Below are 14,050 nucleotides of genomic sequence, written 5' to 3' on the forward strand. Positions count from 1 at the left end.
AAACCCATTCTAAAATTCATATGAAATCTCAGAGGACCCAGAATAGTAAAAACAATCTTGAAAAAAAAAGAACAAGCTGGAGGACTCACACTTCCTTATTTCAAAACTTACTACAAAGCTACAGTAATCAAAACAGTGTGGTACTGGCATAAAGACAGACGTATAGACCAAGGGAATAGAATAAAGAGCCCAGAAATGAACCCTTGCATATATGATCAAGTGATTTTTGACAAGGATGCTAAGACCATTCCATGGTGAAAGGACAGTCTTTTCAACAAATGATGCTGGGAAAACTAGATATCCACATGCAAAAGAATAAAGTTGGACCCTTACCTAACACTGTACACAAAAATTAACTCAAAATGCATCAAGGACCTAAATGGAAGACCTAAAAATGTGGAAGAACCTTGAAAACATTACTCTAGGTGAAATAAGGCAGACACAAAAGGACAAATATTGTAGAATTCCACTTATATGAGATACCTGGATTAGGCAAATTCATAAAGACAAAGAGTGGTTCCCAGGGGCTGGGGGAAGGGGGAGTGTGATTTATTGTTTAATAGGTATAGAGTTTCAGTTTTACAAGATAAATGGATGGTGATGATGGCTACACAACAATGTGAATGTATTTAATACCACTGAACCGTGTACTTAAAAATGGTAAAGATGGTAAATTTTATGTTATGTGTATTTTTACCACAATAAGAAAAAGGAAAGGGGGGCACATTTTCTATCTTTTTTTTTTTTTTGACGGAAAACTATCCTCTTCACTAAAGCAGCCAAAAGATGCATTCTTATTTTCACTCCTGTCAAGCAACCACAATGCCATTGATACAAATTAAGGAAATTGAGCAATTTTAGTAGCATCCAGAGGGTACCAGTCATTCTAGAATCCTTGGAATGCATATCAGTCACTTCTAACCAAGTACATTCTAGAAATTATATTGTAATTCAAAGATTTCAAAATGTTGAACACCTGTAAAATAATTGAGTATTCACAAATAAGTATGGGTATGGAGAGACAGTTGACAGCTTTGAAATCAGTTGTTTTTGTTTGTTTTTTAAAATTTATCCTTTATTTGTTGTTTGACACATACATAAGCCTGCAGGTACCCAAATGTTCCAAAAAATTAATTAATCCCAGAGGATGTGAGGAGAGGGTCAAAGAGGAGGTTTCTATTGATGTTCTTATTTGTCAAACAACTCTGTACTAAGATAAAGAAATGACTACCTTTCCTAATATTTAGCTCATTTAAAATCATTTTTTAACCTTGCAATAGTAATAGCTATTTGTAAATGAAAAATGTTCTTCCTAAAAACTGCAGACATATATAATGTAAAAGGAGAGTTGGCACCAATATTGAGTCTTCCTATCCAAGAATATGGTATATATCTCTTTTTTTAGGTCATTTTTTGTATCCGTATTGTGGTTATATAATTAGTAGATTTCTTACGAGTTTACACTTAGGTATTTTATAGTTTTGGGGCTATTGTGAGTGACGTCTTAAATGACAGAATAAATTTTCTACACAGTTATTGCTGGTATATTTTGGAAAGCTGAGTTACTTTGTGTCCAGTCATCTCACCAAACTCCCTTATTAACTCTAATATTGAGTTGATTGCCTTGAATTTTCTAAAAGACCATGATATCCTCTCCAGCATTTGAACTTTTTTTTTTTCAGCTTCAGCTAGAATCCTTCAGAACATCATGAATAAGAATGTTGCTGGCAGCATCTTTGTTCAGTTCCTGGCTTCAAAGGAATGCTGTGGATGTTTCACATTAAATCTGATGCTTGCTGTAAAGATTTTTGATACTTTTTAGCAAATTAAAGAAGTTTCCTTTTTTTTCTAGCTTATTAATGTTATTATTTTTGTAAAAAACAGGAATAGATATTGAATTAGATTGTATGGTTTTTCTTCTTTTATATATTTCAATATGAATTAAGAGATTAGGTTTCCTAATTTTGAGACATCCTTGCATTCCTGGGATTAAACCCTACTAGATGATATATTATTCTTAGGCTATTATTAGATTTAATTAGCTGGTATTTTATTTAGGATTTTTATATCTGTATTCTGAGATATTATTGAGTTTTCGTCTTGGAGGTCTTGTTTGTTTTGTATAAAGGTCTAGTCTCATAGAATGAATTGAGAGATTTTTCATGCTTTTAAAATTTTCAGGAATGGTTTAAATTTTCTGTTCCATAAAAAATTTGATAGAACCCACCATAAAACTTTGAGGCCTTTGATTCATTTTTGCGGGGAGGAGGAATAAAGACTGTAGATCTTTTACTACTTTTTCAGTTTACGTTGCATTTAATTAGTCTATTTTGGGTTTTCTGCTTCTTGAGCGTGTTTTACAAATTGATGTTTGCCTAGGAAGTTATCCACATCCTTTAGATAAAGGGTTATAAGCTTGTGCTCACAGAGGAGATGATGAAAATGGGTAAGTGACAGCTGTAGGAGAGTTCCTATGGTCCTCCTGGCCTGCCTCTCACTTTCACACTTTAGACAGAGAGCACTTTCTCCACCAAATGGAAGTGCCCTGCCCTTGGTGGGGGGAGGCAGGGTGAGCAGCGAAGGGCAGTGTGCCTGTTGTCCCAGCTGTCTCCGCACAGTGCCCTCAGAGCTGCTGAGCTGTCGAGAGAAGCCCGAAGTCTGGACTGTTAGGTAGAATCTCAAGCTTTTTAATAATGACTCAACTTCTAAAAAACGTTGTGCAGGCCCAACAAGTAGCCCTGAGCCACTTGTTCGCAGCTTTCTTTAAGTATGAAAAGGTTAAATTGTTATAGTTATTTTCTCTTGTGGTTTAAAAAAAAAGTCTCCTTCGTGTGTATTGGTGTCCTTTCTCATTCCCACTTGTTGTGGTACCTTTTCTTCCTTTGTTCAGCCTGGGAAGAAGCTTAAGATTATAAAACCAACTTTTGGGTTTATTGATCACATTTGCTTCTTTGTTTTCCCAATAATTTCTGCTTTTACCTTTAATTCATTGTTACCTTATTAGTTGGTTTCTCGTTGTTTTTTTGGCTTCTTACATTGAACGCATACTTCTTAGTCTTGTTTTGTTCTCTCGTAAATGGATTTAAACCTATACGTTTTCTTCTACATGTGGGGCACATCTTATAAAATTTGATTTCTGGGGCTTTCGTTGTCAGTTATTTCTAAATGGACTATAATTTCAACTTTTATTTCTTCTCTAATAGTTTAAACTATTTAAATTTTTTCAAATGTATGAATTTTTTTTTTTTTTTTTTTTTTTTTTTTTTTGTGAGGGAGATCAGCCCTGAGCTAACATCCGTGCCAGTCCTCCTCCCTTTGCTGAGGAAGACCGGCCCTGAGCCAACGTCCATTGCCAATCCTCCTCCTTTTTTTTCCTTCCCCAAAGCCCCAGCGGATAGCCGCATGTCATAGTTGCACATCCTTCCAGTTGCTGTATGTGGGACGCGGCCTCAGCATGGCCGGAGAAGCGGTGTGTCCGTGCGCGCCTGGGACCCGAACCCGGGCCGCCAGCAGCGGAGCGCACGCACTTAACCGCTAAGCCACCGGGCCGGCCCTCAAATGTGTGAATTTTATATTGTGAAATTACTCTTGTTTTGTTTTGGAGGGTTGGTTGATGATATTTTCTTTCTTGTAGGATTGAGTATATTCCCTCTCTCCTTTTTTCTTCTAACGATTTGGAAGATATATATCCCATTTCTATCCTTTTAGTGGTTACTCTTAAGTTTTTAATTATAAGAATTACATTTATGTAAACGTAAAGATTTAATCATTTCATAGCCTCCCCCTCCCAAATAAGATGGTGCCTTGAGCCCATTCTTAATTCTTTCTTCCCCTCAATTTTTTTTATTTTGGTAAAATACACATAACATAAAATTTACCATCTTAACCATTTTTATTGTTATTTATTTTTTTGGTGAGGGATGAGCTAACATCTGTTGCCAGTCTTCCTCTTTTTGCTTGAGGAAGATTATCCCTGAGCTAACATCTGTGCCAGTCTTCCTCTATTTTGTAGGTGGGATGCCCCCACAGCATGGCTCGACGAGCGATGTGTAGGTCCGTGCACAGGATCCGAACCTATGAACCCGGGCCACCGAAGCGGAGCGCAGACTTAACCACTGTGCCACTGGGTCGGCCCATTAACCATTTTTAAGTGTACAGTTCAGTGGCGTTAAGTGCATTCACATTGTTGTGCAACATCACCACCATCCATCTCCAGAACTTTTTCATCTTCCTGATCTGAAATTCTGTCCCCATTAAACAATAACTCCCCATTCCACCTTCCCCCGGCCCCTGACAACCCCCATTCTGCTTTCTGTCTCCGTGGATTTCACTCCTCTAGGGGCCTCCTGTAAGTGGAATTGTATAGGATTTGCCCCTTTATGTCTGGTGTATTTCAGTCAGCATACTGTCCACAAGGTCCATCCATGTTGTCTCAGTTTGCCTGCTGATAAGTCTTCCTCTTGATCTCTGAGCTCTTCACCTGCAGGGTTGGTCATCTTAATTTTTTTGTCTCTAGCATGTACAGGGCATATAATGGGCATTCAGTAAGTGATAAATATTCCGTTACTGTATTGACAGATTCAGCTCTAATATCTTAATTTCTCTTTTTAATGTGAAGTCATCTCTATGTTTTTCGTGTAAGAAAAGTACTTGTGATGATTTAGAGTAAGTTGAGTAAGATGTTGAGACAGAGATAGAATATTAGGTGATGTGTCTACAGTGTTGCATCTTCTCTTGTCTGCAGACGATGTTTCTTATATATATCATTTTTAAAAATCTCCCCCGGAAAATGTCCTGGGTAGCTCTTGCTGGTACTCAGGTTTTTTGTTTTTTTACATCCCCTTATTAGGTGACAATGAAAACCAAACAGCGCATGCTAACAGAAGACTGGGAGCTTTTTAAACAAAGGCGATTCATCGAAGAGCAGGTAAGGTCGTGGGTGGAGTGCAGTTCAGTGAAATGGAAATTGTTCAATGCGGAGTGTGGCTCTAAAAGACTAACATTTCAGGACCACACTGCGTGTTCTGATTGTAAGATAGTGTTTTTAACCATCAGATAAACTTAATTTTCCTTATCTTCTGTATTCCTCAAGGAAAACCTATGTTTATCAAGTGACCCACTCTAGCCCACAGCCACCCCGGGAGTCCCCCACAGTCTCCTAGGGGGGTGGTGCCATCTCCAGTTTACACTCGAGGGCGTGACCTGCAGTGCAGCCACGCTCCCCTCAGACCGAGCTCGCAGACCTCCCCTTGCGCCAGGGGCTGTGCCTTCAGCGTGGCTGCTGACGACTCCGGCTTGCCCCTTCCTCCAGCAGACTCTGCCAACTGCTTGGACAGAGCTTGCTGGGGGCCTTGCTGTGATGGTCTCAGGGCACCTGACTTCGTTTGAAAACTTGCTTCCCACATGCTGGCTTCTCTCTCACTTTCTGAGTCTCCCTTGTCAGGTCCACTCCCTCGGCCTTCCTTAGACATTGGTGGCCCCTGACCTCGGCCCCCACACCTGCATTCACGTTCTCACTCCCTTGATCTCCTCTGGGCACCACAGGTAGACAGAGGGCACCTGCACTTGGGCTGGCTCACCTGCCCCCACCCCTTCCCGCATGGCTCCTGTCCCGTCAAATGGCCCCTCCAACTGCCACCTGTCCCATTGCCAGAGCTGATCCACAAATTCCTTCTCCTCTGAAATCCAGATGCTTGCCTAGTCCATTGGAAGTTCAGGTGCCGCTTGCCTAGGTAGCTTTAAGATCTACCCCTTCTCTGTGTGCTGGTCTTCATTGCTGCAGCTGGTGTCCTCTCTAGCTGGCCTTCCTCAGTGCTGCATTTCCTCCCACCTACCTGCTGACATCTTCATGCTGACCATCCAGGCTTCCATCCTGTCTCATAAATGCCTGTTTAATTCATGGACACTGGTGCTGCAGCTTTGTGTGCATAGGCCTCCTGTGCTGCAAGGCTGCACTTGCAGGCACTGTGCCGACCTCCTGGTCCCGAGGCTCCTTTCTACTCAGCCCAGGGTCAGCAGGCCTTCGAGAAGTCTGACTGGATGCCTAGCTCAGTGCTTTTCCCCTGGCCTGGACGCCCTCCTTGCCTCTGATGGAGTCACCAGCAGTGCCTCCTTCTGGACCTCACTTAGGCCTGGGGCCGCGCTCAGCTGCTTCTCTGCCTCCGTGGTGCCCTGAGCAGATCCTTTCCAGAGCACCTCCCTCATCATGGTTTCTCTTAATCTTTGGTTTCTTGCCGGTCTCCTCTTCCAGAATCTAAGCTCCTTGAAGGCAGTGATTTGTCTCTGCGCTGCTGGTACCTAGCGGGTACCAGCACATGGCAGATTCAGGGGAAAGGCTGGGTTTCTGCTGCAAGGGGTGTTACAGTGCATTTGCTAGTGAGGAAGCCTTTTAGGGGTTACTGGTCCCTGGCCTTTGTGGCTCAGCCAGGTCTGCTGCCCTTTTTGCTGGCCTTGTCTCCCTTAGGAAGCTGTGACCATTGGTTTCCACATGAGCATGACACGTATTACCATAATTACTGAAAAATACAAACCAGGCAATGGGGGACATGTCTTGCAAAATTAATCTGTTGTTTTATGATTTCCTCCAGTTAACTAATAAGAAAGCAGTCACTGGTGAGAACAACTTCACAGATGCCATGAGGCACATGTTGTCGTCCCGGCTGAGTATGCCTGACTGCCCCAACTGCAACTACAGGAGAAGGTGAGCCTGTGTTGTTGTGTGGGCACAGCGGGCCTGCGGGAGCCTCAGTGACCCAAGTAGAGGTCCGGCGCTGACCTTTAAAGAGCACCGCCTGACCTACTCTGTTGGCTTTCTCGGTAACTGTCCTTAATTCCCAATCAGATGTGCTTGCGATGACTGCAGCCTCTCACACATCCTTACTTGTGGTATCATGGACCCCCCCGTCACTGGCGACATCCACATTCACCAGCTACCACTCCAAGTGGATTCTGCTCCCGACTATCTCTCTGAGATGCGCCCACCTAGCGTGTCATCAGCAAGCTCAGGGTCAGGTTCCAGCTCTCCCATTACAATTCAGCAACATCCCAGACTCATCCTCACAGACAATGGCTCTGCACCAACTTTGTAAGTTGTGACTTTGTAATAAGGTTTCAGAAATTTGAGTAATCCAATAATGAGAAATATAGACAGTAATGTCTACAGAAGTAAGGATATCATTATAGTGCTTTTCAAGAAAAAGGACCCTTAATTTTTTTAAACAACTTTTAAAACATGAAATCAGTAAACCCAAACTTTGACACTATTTCATTACCTGAAAAAAAAATATGGTAAATTAATAAATGCCAGTAAAGGAACATGTTGGTATGCAGGAAAGTGTCTCTTTAATTCTGGCTTCACATTTCCTCATTGTATTTGAGGGTGATCAGCCCAGTGTTCATTCCGCTTCATTATCAGTTCAGCATTCATGCTTATTCCCTGTCTTGCTAAGAACTCAGGTGATCACTTTAGCAAGCGATTGAAAGGTTCTGTTTTCTGTGTTCCCACATTATCTAGAAGTACATTTTGTATGAATGAGCGAGGTGGCTGTGCAGCTGTCACCAATTCCCATTGTAGGTGAGTGGTCCCACATTTCTTTAGAGTTGTGACCCCGTCATTTGTTGAGGTTTCCCACTCTAACTTCTGGATGGATTGCGCGTGGATGTGTGTTTTTATTTTGTTTAAGTAAACTTAGGTTTGCATTCCGCATATCACAGAGCACAAGTGTCAGGAGCTCTGTGAAGGTGATGGACGCCGGCTGCAGTTCCCAGGGTAGGGATTATTGCCCTGCCCTTGGGCTGCTCAGCGTTTCTTAGACTTCTCAAGGAGACTCTAAGGCTTTCCTTCAGAGTCTTTCGGTTTTCAATATGGTTTTGATCTCAAACACAAAATAATTCTAAAAGAATTGGTCTGAACTCCATGAGTCTTCATTGAATTCAAACTGCTTTATAGCATTAGAAACCCTGTGCTCTCTCTGGGAGCCTATGAAGGAGTGTTAAGGATTTCACAGCTAGCTGTTAGCCAGCTTCTTACAGAAACATATCAAAATTGAACATGTATAGTCCAATAAAAATTTACATTGGAAAAGTTCATCCCTGCTCATGTATCATAGCTGCTGATGTCAGTGGTGGGCTTCTGTGCTGCATTGCGTGGTGGAGGAAATCGGCTGTGGGAGCCTTCCTCCTCGGGCCGCGACTGCCTGTGACTGCTCTGGGCATCTGGGCCTTGAGCAACTTGTGATAGCTGTCTTTCAAATGTAAACAGCTATTATTTGGAAACCTTCCGTGTTGCCTTTGGTTTGTGTTATCTCTTTCTTGGTGCCATTTCAAAATTGTTAAATAGAATCATGTCATTTTAGTCACTGTACTGCAGTGGTCTCTCGATTTTATGGGTTCTAGGATTGCCGAAGCCTGCCTTCATCACATTGAGCAAGTGATGTAGTTACTTCATTTCCGAACCTCAGTTTGCTCATCTGTGAATCATGGCGATGATAATACCTTAGGAATGGGTGTGAGTGTTGACTGAGGCAACACATTCCATCACCTCAGGTGCCGTAGGCCCTGGTGGGTGCTGTTTGTGCTTCCTTTGGTGAGCTCCAGATTATAGTACGTTGTAGTATGTTGACATTTATTTTCCAAAAATGGAAAAGACATCTGAGTTTGCAGTTTTGGACACTCTTTCCTAAAGCCAAAAGATTGCTAGTTCTTAGGATTTTTTCTGGAAGTTGTTGTATGCCGAGACTGAAGGCAGGTTCGGAGGCATGTTTACATAGACTCGGGACGTCCATTTATGTTTATGCCTTGAACTATTTTCACTGAACCGGGAACTCTGTGCCAGCACTTTTCATGCACCAGAAAATCATACATTTTAGGTGGCCTCCATAGGCTACAGCCTTGAAATCTGCCTACATTTTTTTAGTAAATATTCCATCTGCCCATTACTTAGATGTCTTGCTAAAGCTGATATTTAAATTAAGATCATGACTGACTTGACCAGAGCTGGCCTTGTAGTAAGAAACTTTCAGTATTTTTGTTGCATCAGTGCTTTTAAAGTTTTGTTCAACTGACTGTGTCTGAAATTTTGGTGGTTATGAAAACAAGCACTAAAGACCTAAGGTTGTTCTCTGTACTCTGTTAATTGTAGTAAAAAATTAATTTTGTCTGCTTGGAAATGGCAGAGAGAACTGTACACCAGGGCACTTCAAGTCAAATGGAGATGTAGTATCGATTAATTACATTATTGTGATTCCCTTATAGTTCTGCTTTTAGGGTTTTTTCCATTCTTGCGGATAGTGCAAGTGTTAATCTTCCAGGTGTTTTTCTCTTGTGTTCAGGCTACTAAGAGATGCTAAGAAGTATGAGTGGACAGTCTATACAGAAACTGATATAATGTACACCTGAAATTTACACAATGTTATAAGCCAATATAACCTGAATAAAATAATTTTTAAAAAAATGTATGAGTGGTACTCAGTGTAATACTCTTGTAAATGAGGATGATATCTATGAGGAAATATCTGTGTTTAGTGGGTGGTTCACTCACTGTCCTCCCAAGTGAACAGCCTCATGGTGGCTGTCTCTGCTTGTCTCAGTTGTAGTGACGATGAAGACGTTGCACCATTGTCAGCTAAATTTGCTGATATTTATCCGTTGAGTAACTATGATGATACCGAGGTGGTGGCCAACATGAATGGAATCCACAGTGAATTGAATGGTGGCGGGGAAAACATGGCTCTGAAAGATGAGGTATGGGCATAGCTTCTTCATAGTGACAATACATGGCATAAAGTGGTGGTCTGGCATTTTAATTTTTTATGTTCTTCTGGTTTGAAAAGTATAAATTACAAAAGGTTGTTTTTAAAGTCCCCTCAGGTAAGCAGTACCAGTAGTAGTTCTTCAGAAGCTGACGATGAAGAGGCTGACGGCGAGAGTAGTGGGGAGCCACCAGGAGCCCCAAAGGAAGACTCGGCTCTAGGGAATGGGAGCCCCAGGAAAGAGGAGAGTAAAGTGGACAGTCCACCCCCATCTTACCCAACTCAGCAGGTATGATTTTATTTTTTCGAACTTTCTGTTTTGCCAAGGATCTTTTCTCTGTGTATATTTTCTCTAAACATGAGCATTATTTAATGCAAAAATTATGTTACTTCAAATAACTTCTGAAAATTAGAACTGGAGAAGATCAAGGCTTGCTTACAAAATAAACAAACATGGCTGATAACCCCATTCTAATATTGTTTCTCTTGGTTGAATCTGTAGTCAACAGTCTTGACTTGACAGCACCCCAGAGCAGCTCCAGATACTTGGATGTCTTGGAGTTGTTCATCTGTGTAGAAGCAAAGGGGAGTTGTTTTTAATTAAATAAAATAGTGGAATGTTAAAATTTCGGAACAGGTTGGTTTTGTGAGGGAGCTTTTTCTCCAGGTTGATCTGTTAACCACAGATTGAGGGTAACTTATCAGACTATTTCTTTTTTCTTAGAGACTCAAAGTTTTATAATAGATGCTCAAGCAGTTTTTATTTTTTATTTTACTTATTTATTTGTTTTTTTACCCACAGAAAATGTGTTTATTTATTTACTGTGTCAGGCAGTTTTTAAATGAAAGGAAGAATAAATGAAGATTATGGTGTTTGGCTAATTAATTCATTTTAATAAGTGTAAATCTCGGATTTGAACAATAAAGGTGATATTAAAAGATATTACATTGAGAAGTCTTGCTCCCTTGTCCCTCCCCATCTACCCTGTCCAGCAACTACCCACCCCAGCCCCTAGTCCCAATAAATAACCAGTTTTACTTATTTATTATGTATCCTTCCAGTTTTTATTTATGCAAATACAAATACTTATTCTTCCCTTTTCTTAGAACAAGGCTTATACAGATGCACACTCTGTTCTGCTCCTTGCTTTTTCTCTTAGCAGCATATCCCAGCCGACTTTCTCTTCTGCTGGCCTCTTTGTAGTCCCTCATGTGAACATATCATAGTGTTGTTTTGTTTTTCTTTTTAGTCCCTGCTGATGGGCATTTGTGTTTGCCTCCATTTTTTTCCCCATTATAAACAATTCAGTGAGTAACCATATACATCTGACATTTTATACATAGGCAGATATATCCCTAAGATTGGTCACCAGCAGTGGCTTTACTGAGTCAGAGTATGATGGCCTTCCCTACTCCCTAGGAGAGGGTGATGTCACAGTTTTGGATTTCTGCCAATCTAATACCTAAGAAATGGTAATCTCTTGAGGTTTCAATTTTCCTTTCATTTTTTATGGGCAAAGTTGAGCATCCTTTCATATGTTTAAGAGCCATTCGTTTCATTTTCTATGTTATTATGAGTGATAAGAGCTCGTTATGTATTGGTGCAAGTCCTTTATCAAGTATGTGATTTGCAAGTATTTTCTCCTGGTCTGTGGTGTGTCTATTCGTTTTTTTTGTGTGTGTGTAAGGAAGATTAGCCCTGAACTAATATCTGTTGCCAATCCTCGTCTTTTTGCTGAGGAATGTTGGCCCTGGGCTAACATCCGTGCCCATCTTCCTCCACTTCATATGTGAGACGCCTGCCACAGCATGGCTTGATAAGTGGGTACATAGATCCACACCCAGGATCCAAACCTGCAAACCTCGGGCTGCCAAAGCGGAGCGTGCAGACTTAACCACTACACCACAGGGCTGGCCCCTATTCCTTTTTTTATAGTGTTTTTTTGTTCGTTTGTTGTTTTTTGCTGAGGAAGATTCGCCCTAGCTAGTGTCTGTGCCAGTCTTCCTCTGTTTTGTACGTGGGTCACCAACACAGCATGGCCACCAACATGTGTAGGTCTGTGCCCAGGCACCGAACCCGGGCTGCCAAAGCAGAGTGTGCCAAGCTTAACCACTAGGCCACCGGCTGGCCCCTATGGTGTTTTTTGAAAAGCAAAATGTTTTTAATTTTGATGCATTGCAGTTTATCAGTTTTTTCTTTTATGGATCATACTTTTGATCGATAGCCAATAAAACTTTGCCTAATACAAAATTCTGTTTTCTTCTAGAAGATTTACAATTTTAGTTCTTACTTAAGCCTCTGGTTCATTTAACTCAATTTTTGCTTATGAGGTGAGGTTAGGGTGTAAATTCATCTTTTTGCATATGTAGATATCCAGTTATCCCAGCACCATTTGTTGAAAAGACCATCTTTTCCCCTGTTGAATTGCATTGGCCATTTGTTGAAAATCAGTTGACTGAAAATGTAAGAGTTTGTGTTTGTACTCTGTATTCTGTTTATTTGATCTCTGTGTTCTTACACCCATAGTATACCTGACTGCTGCACTGTAGTAAGTTTGGAAATTGGTAGGATCTGCTCTCCAGTGTCGTGGACCTTTTTCAAAATTGTTTAGGCTGTTCAAAGTCCTTTGTATTTCCATATAAGTTTTAGGATCAACTTGTTAACTTATACAAAAAAGCCTGCTTGGATTTTGATAGAAATTGCACTGAATTCTTGAATATTTGGTAAAATTCACTAGCAAAATCATCTGGGCCTAGTCTTTTATTTGTGGGATGATACAGATCAATTTTGGGAAAATACAGTCTTAACAAAATTGAATCTGTCAGTCTACGAGCAATGCTGTGTCTTTCCATTTAAGTCATCTTGAATTTCTCTCAGAAATTTTTAAAAATTTCTAGTCTCTGGGTCTTGAACATATTTGTTAAATTTATTCTTAAGTATTAGATATTTTTTGATTCTGTAGTACATGGTATTTTCTAATTTAAATTTTCAATTGATCATTGATAATATAGAGTAATTTATTTTTATATATTGATCTTATATTCTACAACTTTACTAAACTCATTTATTCAAGAGGGATTGAGTTTTTTGTTTTTGTTTTTTGGGTGGATTTCTTTGGGTTTTCTGCATGCAAGATGATGTCTATGAATAAAGATGTTTTTACTTTTTCCTTTCCAATCTAGATGTTTTTCTTATTCTTGCCTTAATGAACTAGCTAGAACCTCCTGTACAGTATCGAATAGAAGTGGTACAAGCAGACATCTTGCCTTGTTCCTAGTCTTAGGGGAAGAGCATTCAGTCTTTGGCCAGTAAGTATGATGGTTTGTTGTTAGTGCCATCAAGTAGATTCTGACTCCTAGCAACCCTGTAGACAGCAAAGTAGAATCCTGCCCAGTCTTTTTGCACCATCCTCTCACCTTCTGGCACTAGACCAGGCAATGTTCCACTGCTATTTGTAGGATTTTCATGGCCACTTTTTTTGGAAGTGGGTGGCCTGGTCCTTCTTCCTAGTCTGTGTTAGTCTAGAAGCTCTGCTGAAACCTGTCCACCATGGGTGACCCTTCTGGTCTTTGAAATACCGGCGGCATAGCTTTCAGCATCACAGCAACACACAATCACCACAGTGTGACAACCGACAGACGGGTGGTGTGGTTCCCTGACTGGGACATGAACCTAGGCCGTGGCAGTGAGAGCGCCAAATCTTAACCACTAGACCACAGGGCTGGCTAAGTATGATGCTAGCTGTGGATTTTTTGTAGATGCCCTTAACAAGTTGAGGAAATTCTGTTCTATTCCTGGTTTCTGGAGAGTTTCACCATGAATATGTATAGGATTTTTTAAATGCCTTTTCTGTATTTATTGAGATGTACCTGTGGTTTTCCTTCTTTATTCTCTTCCTGTGGTCTATCGCATCAAGTGATTTTTGGATATTAAACCAACCTTGTGTTCCTGGGATAAATCCCACTTGGTCATGGTGTAAAATCCTTTTTTATATGTTGCTGGATTGGTTTGCTAACATTTTATTAGGATTTTTGCATCTATGTTAATAAAAGATATTGATCTGTAGTTTTCTATCCATGTGATGTCTTTGTCTAGCTTTGGTCTCAGAGTAATACTGGCCTCATAGAATGAGTTGGAAAGTGTTTGTTCTGCTTATGTTTTCTGAAGAGATTTGTCTAAGATTGAGATTTCTTAAATATTTGACAGAATTCACCAATGAAAACCCATGGACCTGGTCTTTTTTGTGGAAAGATTTATAATTACTAATTCAAATTTTGTTTACTTGTAGGTCTATTCAGAT

The 14,050-nt window shown here is 40.6% G+C and overlaps 1 protein-coding gene across 11 annotated transcripts in view; it reads left to right on the top strand.

Annotated features, from left to right (window-relative positions):
- The window catches only part of FAM193A (family with sequence similarity 193 member A), a 171,869-nt gene that overhangs the window by 109,869 nt on the left and 47,950 nt on the right, over positions 1–14,050 (top strand). For 6 of the 11 annotated variants that reach the window (XM_087434823.1, XM_087434813.1, XM_087434814.1 and 3 more), the window contains 6 exons: positions 4,850–4,927; positions 6,588–6,700; positions 6,842–7,084; positions 7,514–7,573; positions 9,588–9,741; positions 9,859–10,038. In XM_087434823.1, the coding sequence (XP_087290949.1) occupies positions 4,850–4,927; positions 6,588–6,700; positions 6,842–7,084; positions 7,514–7,573; positions 9,588–9,741; positions 9,859–10,038 (828 nt within the window). The remainder of the gene's footprint in view (positions 1–4,849; positions 4,928–6,587; positions 6,701–6,841; positions 7,085–7,513; positions 7,574–9,587; positions 9,742–9,858; positions 10,039–14,050) is intronic. The other 5 variants (XM_087434815.1, XM_087434816.1, XM_087434820.1 and 2 more) reach the window with 2 other exon arrangements.

The sequence above is a fragment of the Ceratotherium simum genome, chromosome 8 (genome assembly GCF_057802395.1).
Source record: "Ceratotherium simum simum isolate JZ-2026a chromosome 8, ASM5780239v1, whole genome shotgun sequence".
Classification (NCBI taxonomy): Eukaryota; Metazoa; Chordata; class Mammalia; order Perissodactyla; family Rhinocerotidae; genus Ceratotherium; species Ceratotherium simum.